General features: G+C 33.5%; 1 protein-coding gene across 1 annotated transcript in view; it reads left to right on the top strand.

Moving 5' to 3' along the window:
• Window positions 1–24,670, top strand: part of RP1 (RP1 axonemal microtubule associated) — a 582,455-nt gene that overhangs the window by 394,659 nt on the left and 163,126 nt on the right. The window contains exons 35-37 of the mRNA XM_031946393.1: window positions 1,296–1,480; window positions 3,574–3,784; window positions 16,192–16,346. Coding sequence (XP_031802253.1) covers window positions 1,296–1,480; window positions 3,574–3,784; window positions 16,192–16,346 — 551 coding nt within the window. The remainder of the gene's footprint in view (window positions 1–1,295; window positions 1,481–3,573; window positions 3,785–16,191; window positions 16,347–24,670) is intronic.

The following is a 24,670-nucleotide window of genomic DNA, read 5'->3' as shown; positions in this document are numbered from 1 at the left end:
CTCAGTAAATTAAGGACTGTGTCTGGAATCAGAAAGAACTGAGTTCAAACTCAACTCCAGACACTTACTAGCTATTTAACCTTGAGAAATTTAAATTTAAATTCTTTTTACCTTGGTTTCCTCATCTGTAAAATGGGATTAATAATAGCACCCACCTCCCAGGATTGTTGCAAGGATCAAATGAGATATTAATTGTAAAGTACTTGTTCCAATGCATGGCACATTATAAGTATTATATATAGCTATTATTTGTGATCATGGTCAAGCCATTTAATCCTTAATGACTCCAAACAAATATATATAACTCTGTATAAGTTAATGATCCAATTTGGTGGAGGGAGTTTCCAGAATAGGAGTTTTTTACACTAATAAAATCATAAATATATACAAATGGAGGTTCATATACATACACAAAGAGATACCCATATAGATATGTGTCTCCTGGTGCTTTGTTTATATTTCTGGTTTAAAAAAAAGCTAACATTTTGCTTTGCTATTTTAAAGAGAAAGAGACCTTGGAAGAACTTGGCACTAATTCTTTCTCCTATTATTAGTTGTAATATGAATGCAGGGTTTCTTGATCTAAGGTCTATGAATTTATTTTTAATGACCAAATCTCAATACAGTTGCTTTCATTTGCAAACCTATGTGCCTTTTTTATTGATCTAAAAATATTCTTTGGAGAAGTAGTCCACAGGCTTCTCCAAATTGATAAAGGGATGATAGCAGACAAAAAAACAAAAAACAAAAAAACTAAACAAACAAACCAAAAACCCAGTAACAACAACAGCAACAACAACAACCACCACCACCACCAGTTTGGACTAGGGTCTACTCCAGGTTACTTGCAGAGTTTTAAAATAGTACCTGGATTCCAAGATAACAAATAATGTAAAAGTTAATAAAATAAATAATAATTCTTAATAGGGTTTTTCAGTGACATGGTAGGTTTCTCTCCTACTGATGGCTTTCTGAGACTAATTTTAGGTATGGTTCATGCCCTCCAGTAAATAATTCTCAAAGGGAAAGTAAAGACAACTTGACAACAAGAAAGAAAAAGAAAAAACGCTTGAAAGCTAACATTTAAAACACATAAGAACACTCAAATGTTACATTGCTTCAGAAATAAAAGCAATACTGCATTGCTCTCTTCTGAGTAACTGTTGCCATAGATACACCATAGCCTGCAAATAGAGTTTTGTTTATACTAGGTAGTATCCAGTCTTAGGTTCAACTATATTATGATTTTCCCTTGTGTTTTCTCTTCTCATTTAATCATCTTTTTTTTTTTAAAGGGAAAAGACTGATTTGTAGCCCTGAGCAACCCTTAATCAACGGACATGGTTCATGGATAGTGGATATTGTTGGATCTGGTTTGAGTACCAAAGAAGAAATGATGGAACTTTCCCTAGTCTTTTATGGACATCTGAATCACAAAAAGCTAACACTTCGTATGACAGAAAATGGAGCACAAATCAAAGTATTTCATCCTTTTCTTATTACCAAAAGAGTTGGAAGCCCACTAACTTTTGGAGAAATTATTTTCTTGTAATTAAAACTCTAGTGACCATGCTGATGGGTATTCTATGCTCATGCTCAATATTCTCCTCCTAGTTGTGCTTCTTTCCTTGCCAGATGTGTCTTTGTCTTCCCCTTTTGCCTTAAATTCCCTTTGCTGCCACCCAGACTGTCTCCATGACACCAGACAACTACTTAGATTACTATTTTGACTGAATTGACAGATTATTTAGCATTATAGAAAATAGACACAGCAGAGCTTTCCCTAGTGAACAGAGCCAGGAGCACCCCAAACCACCTATTTTGAACAAAAAAAGATTTTAATGATGAGATTCATCGGTTTAGTTTCACATAGTACAGAAAGTCACTGGAGAATAGGAACACCATCCAAGTGTGGTTCCTCAGGAACAGAACATAACAAATGGAATTTCTTGTCAATATTTGGGAGGAGTTGAGAGGAAGAAAAGGTTATTTGGTGTATAAGCTCATCTTTTTTTTTCCTGCTACTGATGAATACTCAGAATTCTTCAGAGCTTTACCTTACTTTGAAATAAACATGTTCTTGGGAGTTTGAGATTCTTGATAATGAAATCTTATTTCCAGAATTTTACTTACAAGAATTTTATTATCAAGTAATAGGTATTCAGAATTATCTGTGTAGACTGCAAAACCTTATATTGTCAATCTAAAAACACTAAATGATTTCTAAGGAGGAATACTTTGAGATATCTAGAATTGAAAAATAGGGTATTTACTGTGCAGTTTTGAGTGGGCAGGTAAAAAACTAAGTGGATTATACCAAGGAGAAATCTCAAATTACTTAAATATAAAAATTTCTAATCAACCAGCCCATGCACCCCTTTGAACTAATTAACAATCAGTCACTACCTTTGCAATATATTTCCCTTCTTGGAAACTTGGCAATTCTGGTACAGAAATAATTATAAATTAGCTAGCATTCAAATCCAAGGACTTCACTTATTTTCGTTAACATTTTTCAAATTAGGTGGAATGGAACCGTGGAAAGAACCTGGGCTTTAAAGTCAGGAAATACCGAAGTTTGAATTCTGGTTCTGGAATATTATATGTAACATATTATATGTGACCAGGCAAGTTGCTTAACTAACTTGTCTAAGACTTTTTCTCATCTGTAAAATAAAGACAGGAATACATTTACTCTACAACTCACAAATTTGTTGTATAGACAAGGTTTTGTAAATATGAGTAATTGTTTTTTCAAAGAAAAAGAAAAAAATGAGAACTTACTACTTCAGTGACTCTTATACATAGTCTGGAAACTTAGGATTTCATTATTGTAGCTGCTCTCTCTCCCCTAAGACAATTCATACCCAGACTATCACATAACAGATTCATCCTAGATATTTACAGTTAATTTCTATGCCTAGTTATGCTAGTAAATACTTGAAATAAGATTTAAACTTGGGTTTCTCTGACTATGCCCATGAGTCTGTCCATTACATGTCTATATGATTTTAAAATATTTTCTTATCTGGGACCAAATTCTTTGTAATCCCAAAGCCACCTCTCTATTCATTATATCTATTCACTATATCACTATATCATGGCTGCCTCTCAAAATAAATACAGGTGGCACAGTGGATCGAGTGCCAGACTTGGAGTCAGGAAGATGCACCTTCCTGAGTTCAGATCTGACCTCAGACTCTGGGCAAGTAGCTTGAACTTGTTTATCCAAGTTTACTCATCTATAAAATGAGCTGGAGAAGGAAATGGCAAACCATCCCGGAGTCTTTGCCAAAACAATCAAACAAACAAAAAATCTCAAATGGGATCACAAAGTGTTAAACACTACTGAAAAACAAAATATATCATGCATATGCATGCATTTGTACATATGTATATGTATATATGACATGTATATTGTATTTATATATGATATATATAGACATACACAAACGTGTGTGTGTGTGTGTGTGTGTTGTTTCTAATAAATGATAATTTCAAATGCAGTTTAAAATTGATGAAGGGAGTTTGGGAATGAAGAAAGGTTTGACAAATTATTTGTTTTTCTCCCAGGATGAACTTGAGGGCATTGGATCACTCTATAAGCTTCAGGTGTTAGGAACATCTATCCAGCTGCATAGGTCTTGGCATTTAGATACAGTAAACCTGAGGCATACAGGCAGTACTCTGGAAATGTGGTTGATTTTTGACTACTGGTTTAGGCCAAATGAAGAGGACTGTGTGGAACTTCCTATTCTAATTTCAGGCCAAGACCCTCTACCAGGTAACTTTTTTGGACCTTTTCTTAAAGAAATAGATATTAGAATAGAAAATTAAACTGATTTACTTTAAGAAAAGAAATACATGATTATTTTTTTTTTACAAATTATCTTAAAATAAATTCATCATAATCTCATAGGATTTGTGACTCTAAATCTTTTTGTTGTAGAATCCCAATTAATCCTTTGTCTCATTGGTTAAATATTTATTCATCTGAGGAGCTTACAGTGTGTCATAGTATGTTAGATAAAGAAGTATGTGCCCTTATAAATTCTGCAGAACTGTTTTTGATCCTGTAGCTGATAACTGGGTTTCAATATATAACCAAAGAACACACCTACATCCTGTTTTGGGGAAACAAGATGGGAAAAAGCACTGAATCTGAAACAACTTATTAAATCTCACTGACCAAATTCAGCAAATAATTGTTTTGTTTAATAGGAATTGAAACTATATTTGTTGGTACTATATTGATATTCATTTGAGATTTCTTTAAAAAAACCTAATGTGCCATTATGTTAACTAACCAGGGGGAAAATGAGGTCAATTGTGTTGTCTGATTTCCCTAAGATAAGATAAGAAAACTTTAGGGAGTAGAAACAACATTTTTTTTTCCGCTACTTCCCTATCAATCTATGATTGATAGTAGTAGGAAAGTAAGAAGCCAAATATTTTCTGGCTATGGAAAGTATATTGAAACACTTCCTAGGAGTTCTTGGAATTTCATTTTTATTTTTTATTTTTGTAATCAGTCAATGAACACATTTTCATTAAGTGCCTGCTTTATATTAGGCATTGTCTTATGCACTGGGAATACATATACAAATATGAAACTGTCTCTAGGGTCACACAGGATTATGAGCCATTCTTCAGTTCCTTTTATAGATGAGGAAATAGACAAACAGCGTTAAATCACACACACACACACACACACAAGATTGCTATAAATCAAAGCTAACATCGAGGGGAATGCATTTGCAGTTGTGCAGGACCAGGAAAGATATTGCTCATTCTACACAGAAAATGGTTGTTTTTGTTGTTGTTTGTTCTTCATTCTCAAAGAGGACCATGACATCAAGGAGGTGATTCATGACATGCAAGTGAATTGAATTTAAGTGAGGGAGGGCTATGCTTGAATTTTGAAGGAAGGCAGGTGTTGCAAGAGGCAGAGGATGGGAGGGAGAGTGTTTTAGGAATGGATGATAACTTGTGTAAAGACACTATTGAAAATCAATGCTTACAAAAGTCCTTTTCTGGCTCTTTGGGAAAGATCACATCTTTGTATGTTTTCCATGAGGGTCATAGTGTTCCGTATGACATATCATATTCTTAATGTTGTCTATTTCAAACAGTGACCCGACTGAAAATTCCCAAAATATTTATATACTTCCTGTGGATTATTAAAGTGACATCAACACCATTAATGATGGAAGTTTATGACCAGAGACTACAGTAGAGAAGTCAGACATATGTAATACATACGATGAAAAGATTGAGGTACTTCTTTATCAAAAGGAGGACCTTAAAAGCACACTTTCACATTTAAAATTCTATCTCATGGGAAGATTGAGTAAGTCCTATCCTATTTACAACTACAGGAGGAGTAATTTAGCTAAGTGAACATAATGTCATAGAGCAAAATTTATAAGCCAGTTCCTTTAAAATCTCATATGAACAGATGGAACAATTCATCAAAACTCTCACTGTAAATTTCTTTTGAGTAAATGGAGTTTTTTCCTCAGTTTTTGAAGAAAATACATTTTTTTCATTTTAAATCACATTTTTAAAAAAATATAAAATCTTTAAGAATTTATAACAGAAATTACATTTCTACAGTTTTTATCCTTTTCAAAGCATTTTATCATTTTAACTACAAAGTAAACTGAAGCTCAGAGAATTAAGTACATTTCCTCTGAGTCCTCTGAGTACATAGTTATTTATGGTAGAGTCAGGGCCAGAATTCCAGAGACCTGATTCCTAAAACATTGACTTATTCTCATAGTTATCAGATCAACAGCATCTTTTATATAGAACAAATAATATACTTTTGGCTTTTAGGACAGAGATTCTTACCAGCTAAACTAATGGATCATTTTAATGAAATGTTAGAATTATATACAACACTGTGTCTGGAAAATAGAAATGCCTTATTCATTCATTCATTCATTAATTCATTCATGTTTATGTAGTCTTTAGTATATTAGCAGAAATATTTACATGAGGTAGATACTATTCTTTAGGGATCTGAAAGAGAGGCATGTCAGCCAGAGTTGAATATTGAATATGATTTGTAGCTCCTCCCTGGGGACAAATTATGCCAATCAGGAAGCTGCATTAACTTTTTTTTAGGTCATTGATATATGACATATAATAACTGTATACAATATATGAACGTGTCCATATGTGTTATATAAATATAAGAAATAACCTCTATATTTGGCATTTCTATTTAGCATTTTTAACTTGGCACAGGAGTGTTATGTTGATCAACTTATGCCATTTGTCACAGCCCTGTGCTGATGCTCCAAGTGAAAACTCCAAATTAATTTCAGTTATTATTTCTCATAACTGACATTTAGATAGCCCTTTTGGACCTCATTTGATCCTTTCAACATTCTTATGAGTGAGGTATCATAATTATTATTCCTATTTTATGAGGAATGAGGAAACTGGGGCCAAAAATGGTTAAACATTGGCCATAGGGTCACATAACTAGCAAAAATCTGAGGTAGAATTCAAATACAATTTTTCCTGTTTCTATAACTTTTGCTCTATCAGTTATGTCACATCATCTCTCCAGTGTTGACCAAGTTATAAATGACACTTAAAAAGGCAGAATAAGAAGATTTATTTCAAAATTTAAATAGGCTAGTTGGGTACCATTATTCTGGTGAGTGGAGACTAAACTAACCAGGTCTTTTCATAGGGGAACTATTAAGAAACATCTAAGTATGTATGTCCTTGTATTTCTCCTGGTAAATACCTCAATTTTGGCATTCCTTCAGTAAGATGTGTGGAGGGGAATTTAATACTTCCCATAGGGTGGGGAAAGCATATAAGAGCATCAAAAGACCTAAAATCAAATTACCATCATGCCTGCCCTCACTGTCAGGCTGTCTGAATTACTGTTTGCCTAGCTATTTTCCCTATGCACTCTAAAAATAGGTATTTAATCTAATTAAGAAGTACTTGATAAAAAAAAAATAAAGTAACATATCTGAAATTAGATTGGCTAAGAGGAGACTTAGCTTGATTTTAATGATGCAATATTAATAAGAAGCATGATTGAGATACATAGCATAAACTTTCCACTGTGAAATGTTCCATAGTTCCCATGGGAAGATCTCCTAGTTACTTAAATTGACTCAGTATCTAATTAGTGGTACTTAATCTACCCCCTTGGAATAAAAAGATATATTAGCTTTCTAATAATATTAATTTCATTTTTTTACCCAATCAAGGAATTTCTACAGGCTGATATTTTTTTCTTGTGATTCTTTGGTTATTTTCCCCCTTCCTTTTCAGCATCTCATGAAAATTAAAAAAAACCCATAATTTCTGACTAGCATAATCTTATAATCACATGGAGACTTTCTCTTCATTAGGAGAATGAATAGGAGAAAGGTCTTCCTCCCCTCTTTCTGGTGAATATTTTTCTTGGTTTAATTTTGTCCCTGATCTGTACAATTGGATTTTTTGAATGTTCCTTTAGCATGTGATCTTTTGGTATGTTAGAAGCATTTAAGAAATGATGATATAAAATGTCACAATATTTGAAACTGAACCCTTTCATCCTATTTCTCAAAATGAATACACATTTGTGAAAGAGTGACAGAGAAATTTTAAAATATAAACATATTGGAGTACATTTTATTTTATTTTGCCATCACCTATGTACCAGAATTCTTGACAATTTTCAGTGTTTATTCTTGGCTTCTCACAGTTTATTTTGACACATTTTCTCAAATCAACCATAATTCTTTCACAGGTAGGACTCTTTGGGAGTGTCTACTTTTGAACTGGTTGTAATTTCATTTGATTGATTGAAGATTGTTTTGTTGTATGCTTTTGTTCAGCATCCTGGACTTTAAACATGTGATCCCCTTCCCGGACTCTGAATCAGTGCTGCTGGATTCTTTCAAATCACAGCTTCTTACAAAAGGCCTTTCTTGATACCTTCTCTCCTCTGCTCCAAGCCTCATTCCCCAGGTGTTCTATTCTCTCTCTCCCTCATGATATTACTTAGTATTACGTTATATAGGCAAAAGTGGTGGAAAAAGGAAGGCTATTTCATATAAAGAGAATACGGTGAGCACAGAACTACTACTTTGTGCCAGGCACTGTGCATATTATTCTTTTGATTCTTGCAACAGTCATGGAAGGTGCTATTATGACTCCCATTTTACATTTGAGAAAACTGACGTAGACTTAAATGACTTGCCTAGAGCACACAGCTAATAAATGTCTGAGGTCACATTTGAACTCATCTTCCTGATGTTAAATGCAGTACTTTATCCACTGTGCCTTCTACCTGCTTCTACCATTTTCCTTACATGGTGAAGTAAAGCTATATTTGAGGGACAGAGAGTAAACCCAAGGGCTAGTGTTCCACACTTACCTGGGTAAGGGAGTGGAGAGAAAGAAGTCTTGAAAGGTAAGGAGAAAAAAATTGTAAATGACCTTGAATGGCAACCTGATGAGTTTGGATTTGAATTGTTAGCAATAAGGGTTCATTGAGTACTAATGATTAGAGTGTGATAAAAGTGGTGCTTTCAGGAAATGAACACAACAGTACTAGGCAGACAGTGTGTTTTGGAGGACAAAGGAATTGGCAGTGAGCCTTGGTTAGGAAATATGCCTTCCTCCTCTCCTAAGAAGTACCTAGGAAAGTGCTTCCTTGTGTGAGCATGTGCAAATTTATAAGCTCCCAATCTGGATTTATATCCACAGCAGAACAGGAAGGGTGCTTAGAGGAGGTATTTTTTCATATAGCTCTCAACTTCATTCCCAGGTTTCCCATTGTGGGCAGATCAGACCATCAATTCTTTATCAGAATAACTGCACTCAGCACTGATTAGTGCCATTTAGAAATTTAGTAGCTAGAAGGCAGGATGCTTTTGGCAGGGATGGGAGAGAAACTTTTCTAGAGTGCTTTATTGAGAAAATTAGAGGACTTCATGAGTGAAGAGCAAAGATTAAAATTGTTTAATAGACTTAGGTTTTCAAAGATTATTTTTGTTACCATAATCAAAAAGGTAGGAGTGGAAAAGCTAACAAATATTGCCACAAACACTTATATGAGTAGGTCATATTCAAGATTAAGTGCCTTGCTCAGAGTCACACAGCTAATAACTGTCTGAGGCCATATTTGTATACAAGATGAGTCTTCATGACTCCAGGCTTTCCACCTAACTGCCCATATGTAAATAGGTAAAATAAACACAAATAACTAAGAGAGACAGAGACAGAGAGAAAGAGACTGCAACTGAGAAGAGAAAATTAGACATACCATCCTAGGAATGTGTGAACCTGTATATTTGATGGAGTTGAGAGACAGAAAGTTCAGAGAACAAATTGACCAAAGCATAAAGTTTGTGAAGGGAAGTAATGGGAAATTAGACTAGAGAGAAAAGAGGAAATTAGACTCCTATCAATGCTTGATTATGGGGGATTTTCAACTTGGACACACTGGGAAGCCATTGAAGATTTTTGTGCAGGGATGGGATGTGGGATGGACAGATATGTGCCTTAAGAAAATTATTTTTTTTTGGCTAGGTAAATACTGTATTGAATAGGATAGCGACTGAAAGCATGGTGGCTATTATATCACTCTAGGAGATGGATAGAGAAGACCTAAAGTAGTAAGATGATGAATATATTGGTTGGAAGGAAGAGAAAAGATATAAAATATTCTGGATAGAAAGAATCAATTGGACTTGGAAAATTATTGGATATTGGATGTGAAAGAGAGAAGAGTCAAGGATTAATCTGTGGTTATATACAGGAGTGACTCGGATGTTAGCAGTGTCCACAAGAATAGTAAAGAAGCTTAGAAGGCCTTCAGAAAATTATTTGAAAGTATATTGAAAACTGAAATATGAAGACTAGAATTGTGGTATAGTAGAAGACTGTGTTTTAGATCATACAGGTACTCAATTCCTTGACTAAAGAGGGACAATGACTCATGATAATTTTTTGAAATAGCAAGAATGTGAACTGGGTGGTATAGTCAAGGGAGAAATTACAGAAATGATGACATATTATTAATGGTGTGGGGATGGTTGAAGAGATCAAAGAATATTCCAATGGCCCTTTATATTTCAGTGTGTGGTGTGGATGAGATGAAATGTTTCTAGCATTAGAGAGGATGGTCAGGAATAAAAAAAATGCCATTTATATTACACAAACCAAGCAAGATTTTCAAGCTCAATGCCAAAAGAAAAGAACACCGTTTTATAGACAAACTGAAAAAAAAAAAAAAAAAAGCAGAGAAGTACAGAAAAAGAGGAAAAGTTTGAAATGGTCTGGGTAAAAGTGAGTTTGTTAATGGAACCAAGATTCTAGAAAGAACAATGGAAGAGAATAATCAAGAAACAATAGAGAAGAGAGAATGAACTAGGTGGGATTAGAGCCTTGCAAAATAGCATTCGGGATTAGTGTTTTATCTCCATAGTTACAGACTGTGAATACTAAGGATTAAGTGAATAAAATGTAATTGTAAGATAAATGTTAGATGGGGGAAGAATGAGTCAATTAAGATCCTTGTCCATTCACTGCTTGGCCTAGGGTTTGTTTTGTAAGGTTATTGATGAGAGAAATCTGATAGGTGTGAAAACCGAGTATTTTAAAATCGGCCGGAATTCAGGTTAGGGGAAAATCGTCAGTCTTTATTCTCAATGAAGAAAGATCGGAGGTGGAAGGGAATGGGCAATAGCAATGTGTGCAGCTGAGTCAAGAAGCTAGCTAGACCAGCAGCCACATGACCAGCAGCTACCAGCATAGAACCCAGGCTCAATCTCTTCCAGTCTGTCTTCCTGTCTCTCTGCCTCCACCCACCAAAATCGTCATTTCCTATATAAACATCAGGACTTGCATAGAGAGTGGGCGGGGGGGGGGGGGGGGGGGGGGGGGGGGGGGGGGGGGGGGGGGGGAGAGGGGAAGGGGGAAGGGGATTATATATTATTATATAATTATATATTAATAGAGTATAGTCCAATTACTATTTAGACTCAAGCCTCAGCCCATTACAGATAGGGACTTACTTTGTACCTTCCATTTGTATTTCTTAACATAACTTGGAGGATTTAAAGATGAGTCCAATTCTTATTCTTTACAAATTGTACATTATAAAAGTTCTCTTTTGCTTTGGACTATCAATTCTGTCCTTCGTATACATTCTCTATGCCTTACTAAAGCAATGCCATTGTAGCAATGTCTTTTATAAATATAATGGATGTGTATAAGTTTGTCCACTTTAATGTGTATCTTAAACTGATATACATAAGTATGTATGCATGCAGGTATGTACATGTGCATGCATGTCTGTCTTAACCAGCAGGTCCAAACTTTATTTCCCATTCCCATGATTCAGGATCAAAATGATCTACTTAGACTTCTGGTTCTGTTTAAGATTTGAAAAGAAGGGAACTAAACTATGCAAATGTCTCAAAGTTATCTCAAATAATAGAGCCATACTCTTTTTCTAAATGATGAAATTGTCCTTTCTGTAACACTAAGTTCCAAAAGAGCAGAGAAGGCTTCTTTGCTGCTTTGCTCAGATAAATATTTAAGTAAATGAAGTAAGAGCCTTCTGGGAATGTGAAGTCATTTTGGAGACATTTAATTGAGAGGTCTGAGATTAGATCCTGGACTAAATCTTGGAAGGAAGTGGCAAGTAGTAAAATAGCCAAGACCAAAAGGAATGACTAATTGACAATACTAGACCACTCTCTTGAGAGAATTCAATTGGATAAAGTGGGTACATTTTAAGAAGAGGTCCACAGAGTAGGCATTAATAGCCATTATGGTGTTATTCAATCACTGTCCTCCGAGTAGAATTATTATGTGTAAGGTATGGCATTTTCCTGATTGAAGATAAAGAATACATGAATATTAATGATAGAGAATGGCAAAATTAGGTTTTATATATGATCTACATAATATTAGGATAGAAAATGTAAGAAAATGGTCAAAATTATTTGTTAGCTTTAAAAAACCAAACATTTTAGAATTGCTTGTTATATGTACATATATACATAAATTCTACTTTACAGATAGGGCTCTAAATGTCTCCTTTCTTTTCCTATTCTTTCTTCCCCTTCCTCCCCTTTCCCTCTTTTTCCTGTTTCCTCCCATTTTCAATCATAAAATTAGACAAATTGTCTTGTTTACTAAAGTAAATATCCTGGATGGCATATTGATAAACTATTCAACTCATATTCAGTAAGGACAAAACTATATATTTTCTTGTCTTTAATAAGTAAACAGATGGCTAAAGCAATATTTTTCCTTTAAAGTTATTTATTATTAACATAATAATTACCAACAAACAAAAACATTTAAAAATTTGAATAGAAATGTAAAAAATGGATATAGCCCATTGTTTTTGGTCATTTACAGTTTTTAGTACACCTATTAACTTTAACAAAATAGCAACCAAATAGCTGTTTATTTCCAGATTCTCTCTTTAAAAAAAAAAAAAAATAGCTTTTTATTTACAAGTTATATGCATGGGTAATTTTAAAGCATTGACAATTGCCAAACCTTTTGTTCCAATTTTTCCCCTCCTAGATGGCAAGTTGACCAATACATGTTAAATATGTTAAAGTATAAATTAAATACAAAATAAGTATACATGTCCAGTTATTTTGCTGTACAAAAAGAATCGGACTCTGAAATAGTGTACAATTAGCCTGTGAAGGAAATCAAAAATGTAGGCAGACAAAAATAGAGGGATTGGGAATTCTATGTAGTGGTTCTTAATCATCTCTCAGAGTTGTTTCACTGGGTGTAGCTGGTTCAACTCATTACTGCTCCATTGGAACTGATATGGTTCATCTCATTGCTGAAAATGGCCAGGTCCATCAGAATTGATCATCATATAGTATTGTTGTTGAAGTATATAATGATCTCCTGGTCCTGCTCATTTCACTCAACACAGAATCTCTTTTGGATGTTTTCCTTCTCCGTATTTTAAAAAATATTTTGTTCCTATCATTTTATTGTTATTAAAAATTACCTATTTGTCAGCAGGTATGTTGCATTTTTCTTCATTATGTATTATTTAATGCAAATTCCTATATTACATTATTCATATTCATGCTTGTTTATGATACAGTGAAACAATAATATGTTGTTATGCTATAATTTTTCATCTATTTTTCAATTTTTAGGCACATATATTATTTCCAATTTTTTCTGCTATCATGATCATTATAATCAATTACAATCATCTTTTCATTTAATCTTTTTTCATAGCTTTTGATGGAAATAATAATCTTATGATGTCATTTTTGAATTTTTTTTAACATTTCATATTCTGTGAACTATTGCATTGTTGGATAAAATGTATGGTTTGTTTTTGTAATAGAATACAAATATTAAAATGAAACCTTATATTCTGTAGAGTCCTTAAAACCATTTTGAAGACAACTACTGTAACAAAGAGAATAAAAGTGATGTTTTGTTCCCAGTTTTGATATCTTAAGCTAGAACTCTATATTTATAAGCTCTTCATTACACATAGTTTGGAGATGATTATTTTTCAGTATGGCAGCATCTACTTAAAATGTTCTAAAGTGTGCATGCATACATTTCATGCATTGATAATTATGGGGTTTTTTTTTTTTTGGTGATTGTTTTGCTTTGTTTTAGTTCTTTTTCTGTGATAATGCTCTATTTCCAATATAGTTTATTGATTTAATTATTAAGTTATATTTATAGTGTAAGGATTTTTCCTTTGTTAGTTTATGGAGAATGATATATTATTAGCTAAAATTTGTCATTTTTTTATTTGTAACATACTTTGTATAATATATTTCATTTGATTCTTAAAACAGTTCCTTGAAATATATATTTTCTCTATCTAGCAGAGTCATCATGTTGTAAATGGTCATTTTTGTACTGATGGGCCTTTTCCTGTCCCCCCATGTCATGTCCCCCCACCTAGCTTAAACTATTGTCATAGTAGTATGGTCATTGGGTCAATTGTATGAACTGCTTTGTGGTTCTTGCTATGTAATACCCTATTGCTTTTCAAATGAATTGCCCAAATTTATAGCTTTGCCAGCAGGGTAATGATAAGCTTGCTTCTTTATGGTCCAGTATTGAATAGCATCTTTTTTAACTTTGCCAATTTGATAGATATATAGGAGAATCTTGAAGTTTTGTTAATTTGCAATTATCTAACTGTTAGAATTTGGACACTTTTTTAAGATCACTATTAATAATCTGTATTAAGTTATTTTATGATATACCTCTGACCATTTACCTCATGTGGAATAGAATGGTACCCTGGTTCTTTAAAGGTAAAATATAATCATTTTTAAAAAAAGTTTACTTTTTGCAAATCATGAACATAGAGGTCAGATTTTTTTTTCAAACTATTACCACTTGAACTATGGATATATATGCCAAAATTGCATATCTCAAATGATCAAGATCTTGGCAATTTGCCTCCTAATCAAATCAACAACCATTTATTAAGCATCTACTATGTACTAGGCACTCTGTTAAGCACTGGAGATACAGAGAAAGGCAATATACAGTCCATGATCTCAAGGATTTTATTTATTTCTAATTGAAACAATAAAATTAAAAAAAAACTCTGTAATTTAAGATATATACAGTTTGGAGATAATTGACAAAGAGAAAATACTAGCATTAACAGGGTTCAGTAAGGGCTTCTTGTTGAAGATGGGATTTATTTGGGATCAGAAGGAAGGCAGGGAAGCAGCATTGAAGATGGGGGAAGAGATATTTCAAAATATGGGAGGCAGCTAGTGAAAATAAATGGAGTCTTGCTATGTCCTGCTTTCTAGAGCCCCCATGCTGGGGTGATTAAAATATACTTTCCTAGTGGAGAAGTGATGAGGTGGGACACCCAAGATTGTGGGAAAATGGAGTCTGTTTATTTTAAGGGCTTTCCCCTTTTTATAATGTAACAAAAACAACATTGTGAACATGGGACCACATAAAAAACTTTCTATTATATGTAGTTTGCCACCTGGTATTGCTCTTCCACCTGGTATCACTCTGCTTCAATCTCAACACAGGTTGTTGGTTCCTGACTTCTCAGGAAAGCCGAGAGCCCTTAGGGGAAATGGGAAACCAAACCAGACATTGTTAGCAGGTTCCCTCTGGGTTGAAAGGTCTTATACCTTACCCAGAGTTTCCCCATTGACTGTGACCCTCTACAGAGTCTCATAGCCTAATTCATAAAAATATATATAAAATCAAAATATGCAGATTTAAAAAGACTTCAAAAATATTTTAAGATTAATTGACTGCTAATGATATCCTTTTATTGATCTTGCTTTTGATAGAAAATATGATATTTTTCTCTGAAAAGAATAGATAATTATCCTTAACTTGTATGATGGCCTTACAAGCTTAGAATGTTTAAAATTTTAAGGAAGGTTGTGGTCTTGTCAAGAAAAACATTCTTTTGGCATCTACTTGTACTTTTAATATAAAATTTCATATAATCATTTATTGATTTAAATATAAGCATTTTTAGAGTTGGCAAAATGAATCTTATTTCCTCTTCAAAATAATCAATCCTACAGTCTTCACGACAACACAGCAAAATGACATTTTCTACTTGTTTAAATGTTAAGCCTCACATATTTTACATAGGCAGAAAATACCATATTTTACTCCTTGATGATGGAAATCATGGGCTTGGTCATTTTCAAGTAGAAACAAAATGTTAGGTATTTTAACTTGGTGGTAGCTTTTTAAGCCTTATCTACTGATTGCAGTTTGCATCTACTTTGATGAAAAAGAAAAATTATTTATCTGCCATGCAGTAAATCCAAAATGAAGTCAGGTGACCTAACACTCTCCAATGCTTTCTATCTTATATCAAATAGTTTATTTTTATTACCAAATTTATTTACATGACTAATGAGCATGAGCATTCATAGAATAAGGAACAAAATGGGAACAGCTAGATGATACAGTGGATAGAACACTAGCCCTGGAGTAGTTCTCCACTATTTATTTTCTCTAAGTTTATGAGATGATCTGATCTCATAAACTTAACTCTTCTTAGATGTATGACCCTGGGCAAATCACTTCATCCTAATTACATTGCCTACAAACTCACATACACGCCCACACACACACCAAAATGATACACATATAAATATTTTTGTGGTTCCTTTTTTTCTTGATTTCTCTTTCTTACAGTTGTGGAATACTCTGTCCAGATACATACTGGGGATGTGAAGAATGCAGATGCCACTGGAAAAGCTTATATTTACATAAAAGGAGAAAGAGGTGATTCTGGGAAAAGATGGCTTAACAATTCAAGAAGTAGCCCAATCACTTTTTCCAGGGGACAGGTAAAACAAAAATGTTACTTATTAAACAAGTGCTTTGAATTGCTATTTCTCATTTTCATGGAGTCTATATTATATTCATCCATTCATTCATATATAAAGAGTTTCTAATGTACACAGAACATTATGCTAGGTGCTTGAGGTGATGACATTTAGAGAAAATACAGGTCCCTGCTGACATGGAGCTTACAGTCTAGTAGGAGGATTAGACAATAACACACATAGCTATACAATACAATATTAAATAGTAAGGCAGAAACAAAATAATGAGACCCCAGAGGGGATTACTTAGATGTGAAAACAGAGGAAAAGATAAGAATAAGAAGAAATAGAAAAAGAATAAGAAAATCAGAATAAGATTTTAGAATACGAAACACCCGAATTCTAATAGTGTGTTACTTTAAAGCTTTCATTTTTCATTAAATGAGGACAAGAACATCCAGAAGGACATAGGTGCTTAAATGTCTTGCTATTTTTTCCCTTTAAGTACTAGTGAGGAATGATAGGAAAGAAAATCACTTGCCATTGTTTCTGAGATTCTAAAATCTCTTGTGTTTACTTGAAAAATGTTTATTCATGTAATAACCAAGGTCTATTCTACTTATCCTAGGATGCATGACAGCATAGGGCTATTGACAAAGGAGGTATCAAATTAATTACTCAGCTTCTTTCAATGTTCCAAAAGTTTTTTCATTGTATGAAAGAAGAACACAGCACTTATTTCTCTTAATAATTTTTTTCATCAGTTGGTGGGAAGAGATGTATGCTTGTTGAAAACACTCTGAGAATACCTGAAGCAAATCCCTTTATAAAGTCTTCAAGAATACATTTTTTTCATCTAAAAATTTTGGAAGACCAAAAAACAAATTTCAAGTTAAGCAGAAACTCTGAACATCTTCGGTTTAGAAGTTTTCTTCTTAGATTTGAATTTACAGAATAGAAGATAAAAGCTTGTCTGATGCAGAGGGAAAGGGTGTGCCTATTGTCCCATCAATGTCCTATTAAAGAGAAACTGTCTTGTGCTTTTAAATGATTACCTGGTGCCCATGTTGAAATTGAGAGATTCCAAAGTGTGTAGTTACCTACGATATGACATACAGGACTAGTGAAACTAGGGACACTTTTAACATTACATTTACAAATTCACAATCTAATGCTCTATATACTTGCTCTTCTTGGCATAAAAGTGAATTATCTTTTGATATCAAGGGTACTGATTTCAGTTGTTTAAATACAGGAATCACACAGGTTTCAAGCTATTCCTGGGGTCTATATGTGACTATTTTTTTTCTACTTCTGCCTGATATAATTATTAATTACTGGTTGCATTTTAACAGATCATCTAAGAAGATCAGGATATTTCCAAAAGAATCAAAGCTTGTCATTATTTCATTGCCTGAAATAGAAGGCCAAGAGTGATGGTTGAGCCAACAATTCAATTTAAATTCACCAAAAATTTCCACTCAATTGCTCACATTTTCATAGCAAAAAAATAGTACTTTACATACTTAATCCTCATTCAATCCTAGCATTAGCCCCATAAGATAGGTGCTGATTTATTGTATCTATTTTACAGATGAAGAAACTGAAGCTAAAAAAAAAATTAATGCCTTGTCCAATGACTAGCAAATGTTCGAGTCAAGATTCAAACTCAGTTCTTCCTAATCTCTATTTTACTATTCTATCCACTAAATCACTTACCTATTTCAACAAATAGGAAGTTCAAGATACTGTGATTTTCATTAGGGAGACAACAAAACAAAGTTAGAAGCTTAAGAGAGACATGCCATGTAACTGGATTCATGAATATTAGATTCATAAACACTAGGTTCATTATGAGGAGGAAAGGAGAAACTAGTAATCACTGGGTTGTATAAATCTCCACTGAAGAAGGGGCAAATGAGCTGAACCATAAAGGAAGTTAATTATTTCATAGCCCTCCTTATTCTTAGTTCCTTTGGAACTCTTAGTTTCAAAATATATTGTGTGTAGTAGTTGTTTGAATGTTATCCTCCCATTAGTCTGTGAATCAATAAGGAAAGGGACCAATTTTTACTTATTTTTATATCTCTAGCACTTAACACAATGTCACATATTGTATGTACATAATACATACTTGTTGATTTGATTTGACTTGACTTTTTGGAACAAAGGCTAGAAATATAAAGTGAAGAGATTTCTGAAATTATCTACTACAGGAGTTGGTCCCTTAAGTAGAGGAAAGAAGATAGATGCATACAATTTTGTGGAAAGAGATCAAGAATTTACAAAGGATTAGGTGTAAGGAGTGAAGATCAGGAAAGTATAAGAGAGAACTGTGGTTATGAATTGTATTAATAAGGGATATTGAGGTTACAGACAGAGGATATTTGGAGGAGGGTGTGGTTTAAAAGAAAAAGTCATTGCACTGCTTCTAGGGAACAGTATACTATATTCACCTGTTTGATTGTATCCACTTTTACTCTCCTACCTAAAAATTTCAGAAGACAGCTGTCAGAAATGTTAATTGAATCATTGGCTTACTTCTCTACCCTATAGTAATTAGTCTTGCCATTTCTGTCTTCAATTTTCCAGTTCTTTTTTTTTGTTTGTTTGTTTTTCTATTATGTTTCCAATTGATTTTTTCCTATAATTTTGCAATTGCTGTTCAAGTTTTTCAATTTGTTTAGAGAAAGAAATAGTAGCTTCAACTGTGACTTACAGAGATTCTTGTGGTATCTTGATATCTTTGTTATTTAGTTGTAATTTCAAAGACTTGTAAGCCTAAGTAAGAAATCTATTTTTCATTTAGTTGCCTCTTTACTTTGATTACTCTCTTATTTATCAGTATTTCATTCTACTTCTTGGCAAAGAACTAAAACAGGCATACATCCCATGCTGAATAATTCTATATCTACAAATGTATTTTAGATTATACCGGATACAGGACCAAATTATTTATGTTCCTCTCAAAGTACAAGTGTCTTGCCCACATAAAGTAAATTTACCTTAGTAAAAGTCTTTTATAAACAATAAAAACTATGCAGTTATTAGTATAGCCTGTCCTCAATATGTTCACTTAAAAGCTAAAATCAAATTCAAAGTACTCTTCAGTTCCTCTGACTTGAGTCTCTATCTCTTGTTGATCCAACAAAATTAGACATATGAAATTATAAGTAAATAGAATTTAATAAAAAAGAAAAATATCAAAGTAAATAGGAGTATCTGGGACATTAATAAACATTTGTCAAACTGAATCCAGCAATGAAATATACTCCTCATTTTAAAAAAATATAAAGTCATTCTCCCATTGATGCTTACACTACAGCTAAGTGTCAATAAATATCTATTAAGTATCTACTAAGTACTGGGGATTGTGCTAAACCTGAAAATGCAAATGTGAAAAAAGACAGGCCTTCAAGGGGTTTATAAACTAACTAACTGGAGGAAACTGCTCATAAAAGAAAGTTGAAACGTTCAGATATCTGATCTATCTATCTATCCATCCATTCATTTATTTATTGTTTTTTTTTTTCTTTGACATGGTGAAAGTGCAAATTCTTTGTCTCAATTGCTCCTAGCCTTAATCACTAAATGAGTGCAGCCTCAGTCAGACTGAGACCTGTTGTTGAAGACCTTAGCTTAAAAAGTCTAAGGGCTTCTATTTTTTCCAGGGACATCTCCAGTCATCTTAATATATATATCTGGCCACTGGATCCAGATGACTCTGGAGGGGAAAGCGAGGCAGGTGACCTTGCACAGTCCTCCCTCACTTGAATCCAATTCACTTGCACATCATCCCCTCCCTGATGTCATGATCCTCTTTGAGAAGGAAGGACAAACAACAGCAGCTGCTACTGACCTCTTCTGATTCTCTACCTAATGACAGTTTCTAGTTAGTTTTTGTTTTTCTTTCTTAAGAGTGTTTTGGATTTTTGATAATACAAAATGGTTACCTTACGTCAATTTTTTTTTTAAATTTTAGTCCTCTGTTTTTACCTTAATGAAAACTCTCTTATGCTAGATTTCTTTTGGGATGGGGGCTAAAGTCTTTTCAACCCTTGGTCTCTGACAGCCTCAGACATGCAGATTATTCTGGAATATTGTTTAATAATCAACAGTAGTTCAGAAACATGTTAAATTTGCATCCTTTATTCCATATCAATTCTCAAGTAATTTATTTTAGATTTCAGAAGCAGTCACTTGGTCCAGGATATGTCCAAGTCTTTGCAATAATAAATTATTATGGAGTCCATTTGTATTTCATTATAGTTATTATTGAGAAATTAAGTTTTTGAGGGATTAACATAATTAACAAATTATGAGCAGGCATTTTAATCTAAAGAAGTGCATTTTACTAGCTTTGTTTCCATGTAAAAACTCTGTATAGTTTTAATGAGAATTCTGTAATAATTTCTTCCCTCTATCTCCAAAGAAAGTGCATTTGTAAAACATATTTTCACATATATTCTAATTAGGGAGATTGATATAAGCAAGTAGTGGGAACAGTGAGGAAGATTTGTATATAAAGTTATTCACTCCTTTTAATACCCAAAAAATGTACATTGGATGAAAGGAACCATAATACTATCATTCAAGGAAAAGCACAGGCCTCTGCCCGTATTCTGCATTGTTCCCAAAATTCTATTTGTTATGTGTTATTTCTTAATAAACATCTACTGGTGTTTCACTGACTATTCATTGGTTTTTGCCTTCATGAGGAATAGCAAAAGCATTTATATAGATATTCTTGTTTTGATTATGAAAATTCTGTAGAACTTTCATGCCCATGTTTTTTAGACTTGGCATAATTTCTGTGGACAAAGTATATAATATCCAACATTTTGGGAAGATTATTGGTCCTATTGCTTGTCTTCCAAGATGAAAAAGTTTTTCCTTTTTAGCTCTGCCTCTTGTTTACCCCTGATCTTTTTCAAGAGTCCACTAAAACAGCATCTTTTTCAAGAAACTTCCCTTATTCATAGCCCCTTATTTGCCCTTTCTCAGCTGCTAGTGCCTTCCTTCTGAGATTATAAATATATACACTATATATATGTATAAATAATACAGTTATATATATATATACATATATATATATATATATATATATACATAATCTTGCATGTGTCTCCCTCATTAGGATATGATCTTTTTAAAATCAGGGACCATGTTTTGGCCTTAACTAAGCTTGGAATTATTGCTTAATAAGTCTTTGTTGACTGATTGACTTTAGATATGCAAACTCCAGTCCATCTATGATTTTGTATTATGCAATTGTCTGTAACAGATACATAGAGATCAAATGCTGCTGCTGCTAGGAAGAATCAAAGGCAGGATTTTAAGATCTTCCTGGACTAAAATGTAGCATTCTGTCCATTACTCTCTGAGAAAATAACCTTATGGGAAAAAAATTCCAACCTGAAATTTCAGGCTGCTATTGTCAGCCTCTTGTTTGCTCTGTGACCTTTGCATCCACAGACACAGTAATTAAAATATCTTTACTTGTCATTTTATCTGTAACTTTCAATAATTCCTCCTAGCATATATCGCAGATTTGTCCTTGTCTCGACTAAGAATTAATGCTTACAAAGCATCCCTCTCTAAATGATTTCATAGCATCTCCCAATGTATAACTCCATTTGACTTCAAAACTTTTTTGTAAGGTTGTTAGGGACAAATGGATGGGAAATAAATTTGAAAAACAAACTGAGAAATTAGTTCTTATGTTCACCATTAGGGAGCTATGGGAAGTAATATGGCATTGAGCATAATGTTGTGTTAGGAGGCAGGAAAACTGGTTAAATCCTGCCTCTTAAAACTTCTAGTTCTGTGGTGATGGGTAAGTCATGCAATTTCTCACAGCTCCACTTTCTACCTCACTAAAACAGCAATGATAACAATGGCACTGCATATTTCCTACATGATTGTCATAAGGTAAGCACTTTCAAATTCTAAGAATTCTATATTGACATGAATTTTTCAAGAGTAGGTTTTACATTACAGGTATTGAGATGAATATACTATGTAGTCAAATGAGAAATGCTTGACTCAGGCTTTCTCAACTCCTATTTTCATATTACATTACTTCAAAATACATACATACATTCCCCTTAACTGAGAAGGTAAGGTATTTGAGGGAGTAAGTATATAATATATGTATACATGCACACATACACATATGTGTATATATAATTTATATTTATATATTGTTCCTCTTGCAAATACCTTAAATTCCCAGTTCCTCAACTTACTCATTGCACTCAATACTCAAAGCACACTCTGCTTTTCCATCTTTTCTCGGTTATACTTAGAGATGATTATAAGTTCTATTTCCATGCTCATAGACTCTGAAATTTTTTGATCTGATTATAATCTATTGTCCTTCTTCCTTGCAATCCTAAAACCTGATCTTTATCCTCACCTATACCTCTAATTTATTTCTTAGTTTTTTCCATGCCTTAAAACTTGCCTACTTTATTTGCCATCCTGATCCTGAAAAATGAACCCATTCATCTGTATGTTTTTTTTTTTCCTAGAGTATCTTGCCTTCTTATTGTATCACTGCTCTTGCCCTATCAAGCCCCAGCTTTGGATTGCTCCTCTAAACCACTGTTTTTGCTTCTCTTCATATATTATAGAATGAACCTAGAGAAATTTTGAAACCATAGTGACTGAGACCACAACAATTTTATGGTATATAATCTCAACTGAGCACTCTTGACAAGGCAAGCCTTTCATATCTTCCTAATTGAGTCATCATCTTATTCAGATTTTCCACATTTTTTCATTCTGTCTAAAGCCTCCCATAGCTCCCCTTCTTTTCATCCTCTCTGGTAAGAACCTTATGAAATAGTTTACTAGAACAAATTGAGGATATTCATGTGCGTTCCCTTTTCTTTCTTCTTCATCTCTTATCAGTCATCTGTCTTCTGTCACTATCTTCTCCTTTATCCCTCACATGAAGAGGCATGGTAAGCAAACCCCTTTTATGCAGATGTTATCCCATTCTATTACATCTTCTTTAACAAATTCCACCTCTACTTACTATCACTAATATTTAGTATTTTTCTGATATTTGTTATTTCCTTACTTCCAACAAACAGTCTCATGTTTCTTCCATCCCCTCCCTATCACATCTATGATCACTATCTCCATTTCTTTCTTTCATTCTCTGCTAATTCTATATAGTCTGACTGCTGACTTCATCATTCAACTGAAAATACTTTCTACAAAGTTACTAATGATTCCTCAATTGCTAAACCTAAGAGTCTTTTCTCAATCTTCATCTTTCTTGCCTCTCCAAAGCTTTAGATACATGATCAACATGTTCTTTTTGTGCTCTCTTCTTTCTAGAATTTCATCATGTCCTCTCTTTTTTTACATCTTTCTCACTAGATCATGTCTACTAACCATTCCCTAAGAATTTGACCTAGCAATTATTGTCTTCTCTCTATATTATTTCACTTGGTGATCTCAGTGCCAGTGGATTAAATTATCATTTCTATGCAAATAATTCTTATGATTCTCATTCTCGTTATTTGTTTAGCCCTAATTTTCTCTCATCTCCAATTTTATGTATTCAGCTATTTCTTAAACTTCACAAATTGAATATATCATAAACATCTTTAAACTCAGTATATTCAAAACTAAGTTGATTGCTTTTTGTTTTGAACCCTTCCCTCTTCCTAACTTCTCTCTTATTGTCAAGGACACTACCATCCTCTGTGTCATCAAGGCTCACAACCTAGATGTTTGCCTCAACTCATTATTTTTCTTCTTCATAACTCCTATATCCAACCTATTGCCAAATCCTGTTGATGTTAACTTTTTAAAATATCTTTCACAAATGATGCTTTCTCTCCTCTGACACTGTCAGAACCTGGTGTAAGTCCTCATCACTGCATTTCTTTGTTGACTAGTGAAATAACTTCATAGTTGACCTTCCTGTTTCAAGTCTCTCCCAATTGTAGTCTATTATCCCCTTAAGAACCAAATTGGTCTTTCACTGCCCAAAGCAATAAACTCCAGTGGCTCTTCTATCACTTCCAGAATCAAATATAAAACCCTCTGGTTGTCTTTCAAAGGCCTTTATTACTTAACCTCTTACTATCTTTTTCATATTCTTATACCTTACCCTTTCTTCCCCCTGCCCAATGTATGTTGCAATCTAGTGCCATCAGCCTCCTATTTCTTACATGAGACATTCCACTTCCTAACTCCATGCACTTGTGCTACCTGGATTCTCTGGGTTCCTTTAAATTCTAGCTAATACTCCACCTTTTTGGGGGGGGAAGTTTTTTTCAATCCCTCTTAATGGCAATGTCTTCCTTCTTTTGATTATCTCTAAT

The sequence above is a fragment of the Sarcophilus harrisii genome, chromosome 1, assembly GCF_902635505.1.
Source record: "Sarcophilus harrisii chromosome 1, mSarHar1.11, whole genome shotgun sequence".
Lineage (NCBI taxonomy): Eukaryota > Metazoa > Chordata > Mammalia > Dasyuromorphia > Dasyuridae > Sarcophilus > Sarcophilus harrisii.
The sequence above is the reverse complement of the archived record's forward strand: the minus strand, read 5'-3'. Positions and strand labels throughout refer to the sequence as shown.